We start from the raw sequence: 4,497 nt of genomic DNA, 5'->3' as shown, positions 1-4,497 counted from the left end.
GAAAACTTGCGTGCGAGATAGACACTGATCACCATATACTTCTGTCAACAAATTGTAAGTTTCAGTGGCAGATTTTCCAAGTTTTGTGAGGAATTTGATGTTAGCACGTTGTTCTGCATTAGCACTCAGCATTATTCCGACGGAGCTCAGAAACACGATCCGCTTCTAACAATGGTCGCGGCCAGACTAACCGATGCACGTGAATGAAACTTTGTGTGACGGTAGAGGGAAGTCCAAGGGTCAATGCCCTACCCTCCTCTTCGTCAATGACGTGGCCGGAAATGAGTCATAAAAGTAATCCGGTTTCTTTATTGCCACACCTTGTAGGTACAGCTCCATCATTCTTAACCTCAGCATTTGATGAAGATGAGTCATCAGCTTCACAACCCTGCCACTTTACCTATAGCCATACATACATACATACATACATGCATCAGCCAACTGACAGTACATATGTTTAGAGTGAAGCATTTGTGACTGCTAATAGGGAAGAAAGTCTGTTGCCTCTAATAAGAAATTCTGAGAACTGAACTAAACTTGGGTAAATTTCCAAAGGCAGAACTATATAAATGAAGTGCAACTTCAGAGAAAACGTGAAATTAACGAAACATAACATCTGTTAAAGTTTAACATTACTGTTTTGGGCATTTGGCCAGGACCATGCAAAAAGCATGTAAATCTACAAAAAACATAAAATCCGGGATTGTAAGTTTGAAGTTTCACTGTACTACCCATCTGTAATCCATATATGGACATTACAGGTTTTAGTGGGTTTGTATAAAATCCTGGAGAAGCCCAATACATTGTCGGACACCAATGTCATGGCCACAGGGGTGGAGGGGGTTGCATGCTGTGCACATCTGCAATAATTTTATCACAACATACAGTAGAACTTGGTTATAACGTCATCGAAGGGACCTAAAAATAGTGTTGTTATAAACGAATGTCGTTGTAACCGAAATGGGCACTTCCACAGTAGCCTTATGTTAGTCACGTAAAAATCTACCAAAAACCGAGTTAAAATGTTGCATTTTTTTAGTGAAATACGTAGTTAAGTACAGACTAACGTAACATTAACGTGGAATTGATATGGATTCTCCATATCGTTTGTACTGTAGAATTCACCAAACCAAATTCGCGGCATACATCAGCTTTTTTCCTTCCATTTTCTATTTCACGAATCACTTTAACTTTCTCTTCAATGCTTAAAGCTTTCCTTTTCATTGCCATGTTTTCGCTACTGCACTTCTCTGGGTTTAGGCAGGAACACTATAGGGTAAGTAGACAATGTGAGGTCCTGTTAGACGAGATTCTAGGAAAGGAATGCAGTTAACAACCTGCCGCGTCCTCTTGCACTATTCACGCAGTCCCACCCCACACCCTTGTTTTCGCATAAAACCCACGCTCCTCTTGCAGCCCGCGGTCGTATTCTTCCAGGACAGTCACGTCAGCAAGTAGAGAAAGTGAGGGTGGGCAGACACATCGAACTTTCCCACGATATCAGAGAAATTCAGGAATGAAAATGACGTTACATACGAGGTTAATGCATTTGTGCATGTCGTACTAAGCAAGGTATAAAAACAGTTGCTTTATGAGGAATTAGTTCGTACCATTGAATATCTGACGCAATAGACAAGGTGTCGCAGAAACCGATGTTGCTATAACCAAGTTTTATTGTATTTAGAAATAAACATTGGTGGCGATATTCCAGATTGCACAGCATCACATTCAAACTGACAGAAATATTCACAGTCACCGCCAAAAGGACTTCAGATCTTCCAGACATAAATCAATGTTGCCCCATGTAAGTCAAACTCACCTGCTTAACTCTTGGGAGGCACTCACATCACACGCCAGGTGTACCTGTGATATGTTGGGATTTGGTGTGCTGAACATCTTATTTTGGGTTAAGCCCCAAAGCCTAACTTCAGAGCCCAATCCAGCCGCAAGTACGTCCACTGCACCCCATGTGTACCCACATCCCACACTGAGGACACAGTACATATAACACATGACACATGATATGTGAGACTAGAGTGTCATAAAGCAGCAGTTCTGATGTGAGGCCCACTCACAAGAAAATGTTCTCTAAGTTGACAGGAAGACTTATTCAGCTATACTGAGAGGCTGGCAAAACAAAAACAAATAACAGAAACATGGTATACACCATCAGAATGTGTGTCATCACCAGTTAGTGACACAGACTATTATGTTCCCATTAGAGAGTTACTGTTCTGATATTTGTAAACTGAAGAGAAATTCTAACATACTCACACAGGACTTTTCTTCCATCAGCTTGCCTACTTAAGGTATGGCACACCCTGGTTCATACAGTAGATGGACTTCACATATTGTGACATTTATACCGACTGCTAGGCAACAGATCAGTAAACACGCCTCCTAAACAAGTGATGTTTTCTGCATAGTTCATGCAATTTGGTTATAAAGGATTCAGCTGAGGAGAGTCTGTTGTTGTCAGAAGCTGAGAGAGTTTAGCTGAAGAAGAGTTCATTTGAGTTGGTTGTTGTCGAGAATTTGGTCAGGTTCTGGAGATGGCAGTCAAAGATGACTTAAAAGAAGTGGCAAGAAATGAATTAGACTGTGTGATGAAGACTTCATGTGTGATTTGAAGTTATAGTGAGACTGTTATAAATCCATTGCCAGAATATTACTAGGGATATCCACCGACCTTAGTGTGTGTGTGTGTGTGTGTGTGTGTGTAAAAGTGAACTGTAAAGCGTATAGACCGGTGACAGCACTATATTGACTGTAGTTCCAATACTGTGTATAAGGTGTCAATAAATCTAATCACCAGGGACCGGATTTATATGGCCTAATAATCCCTTAAATATGTATGCATTTATGCATGAAAAACTTCCGAAATATGCACTGAAATATTCACATAAAAACTTATACCGAATATTAAATTTGATTTTACATTAAGACCAAAAAATCAATACTTAAGTTCATTTTATGAATGATTCACCTGCAACCAAAAGCTATACTTAAATGCAAACCATGCAACAAAGCCAACATATTTCATTACAAATTTAGAAAACCAATGGTACTCACATTTAGCTCTCGAAACTTCCAATTTCTCTTCTGTTGCAGTTCACAATTACTAAATGTTTTAAGTTTTCCATAGTTAGTCACCTCCTGTTGTCTTGTAAGATGTCCTTATAGTGGGAAAACTTCTTTCCACTTGACAGGAACTTAGGGGCGCATATACAAAAGCCGCTATTTGCTCCACTGTTAGTGATTTTTTACTTGGCAGTTCAGTATGTTTACCTGCTAAAATTTCTTCAGTTTCACAAATATGTTCATATCCTGGATTTTTTTAAAGAATGCTGTGTACTTTTTCCTTTACTACTTCACCAACTCTTCCAGGAACAGAATTCAATTTGGAAACAGTGATTTTGAACACACTTAACAAATGATACAAAGTAGTATTGCTATTGCTTGACTCCAGTGAGGAAATGGCGGATGGAAGATGAGAGAAGTGAGCAGATATATAGGAAAGATTAGTTTCTAAATCTGCGTTTTTTAGTACATCTTGGGCAATTTGAATTGATGCTGCACTTTTGGGATCAGATGTATTCACGACATTCCAAACTGTTTCTAAATGTTTGGTATAATAATCAGCTGCACACAGCCACGTGCCCCAGCGCGTTAAAATTGGTTCTGGCGGAAGTGGAACGCTTGGTGCTACTGCTTTAAAGGTTTCTTTTCTGTATGGCTCTTCAACAAATACCCTCTTCACAGAAGACACCAACTTGTCAACAAGCGGAACATTTGCACGAATTGTTTCTGCAACACGGTGCAACCCATGGGCAAGGCAAGTCAAATGTGTCATATTTGGAAATATAACTTTAAGAGCAGTACTGGCTTTGATCACATAACTTGCGACAGCAGTCACAAAGAGCAATACGCGCTCATACTGAATGCCATTCGGCCACAGTAAATTCATGGAATTGATAAAAAATTCGGAAACTGTGGAGCTATTTGCAGTTTCAAATTGCTCTACCGCAAAAAGATATGGGGTAGATTGTTCATTCTTATTAAGGGATCAAACTATACAATTTACAATAAACCGTCTCTCACAATCTTGTGTTTCATCAATTGATACCCACACAAAATTATCTTGAACCTTATCTCTAATGCTATCAATTGTAAGATCGTAACACTGCTTCACGTGATTTTTGTGCACAGTAGATTCATCCGGCACTTTGCTCTGTGTATACTTCTCTACGAAGTTTCTCAGAGTAGGACTGGTTAGTTTTCATAGCACAATATATGCTGCTAAAAAGGCTTCGCATAAATCAAAGGAAAACTGTGAAAAAATATTATTAGAAAATTCACTAAGCAATTTTTTCACAGGAGCACTTTTCGTGGATTTAATTTTAACATTCTCTTTGTGTATATTAGTGTTCAAATGCTGAAGCACTTGAAAGCGTTTTTCACAACCGTTTTCTCACACGCTCGGCAATAAAGAATTTC

At 39.1% G+C, this 4,497-nt stretch overlaps 1 protein-coding gene across 5 annotated transcripts in view; it reads right to left on the bottom strand.

Annotated features, from left to right (window-relative positions):
• LOC111872722 (TAF5-like RNA polymerase II p300/CBP-associated factor-associated factor 65 kDa subunit 5L) overlaps positions 1-4,497 on the bottom strand; it is a 39,692-nt gene that overhangs the window by 8,611 nt on the left and 26,584 nt on the right. For 4 of the 5 annotated variants that reach the window (XM_033754811.1, XM_023866874.2, XM_023866875.2 and 1 more), the window contains exon 7: positions 1,820-1,987. The exons of the other annotated variant lie outside the window; for it this stretch is intronic. In XM_033754811.1, the coding sequence (XP_033610702.1) occupies positions 1,820-1,987 (168 nt within the window). The remainder of the gene's footprint in view (positions 1-1,819; positions 1,988-4,497) is intronic. 5 annotated transcript variants of the gene reach the window in all.

This window comes from Cryptotermes secundus, unplaced genomic scaffold (assembly GCF_002891405.2).
Source record: "Cryptotermes secundus unplaced genomic scaffold, Csec_1.0 scaffold900, whole genome shotgun sequence".
Lineage (NCBI taxonomy): Eukaryota > Metazoa > Arthropoda > Insecta > Blattodea > Kalotermitidae > Cryptotermes > Cryptotermes secundus.
This window is presented reverse-complemented; position numbering and strand designations above follow the sequence as displayed.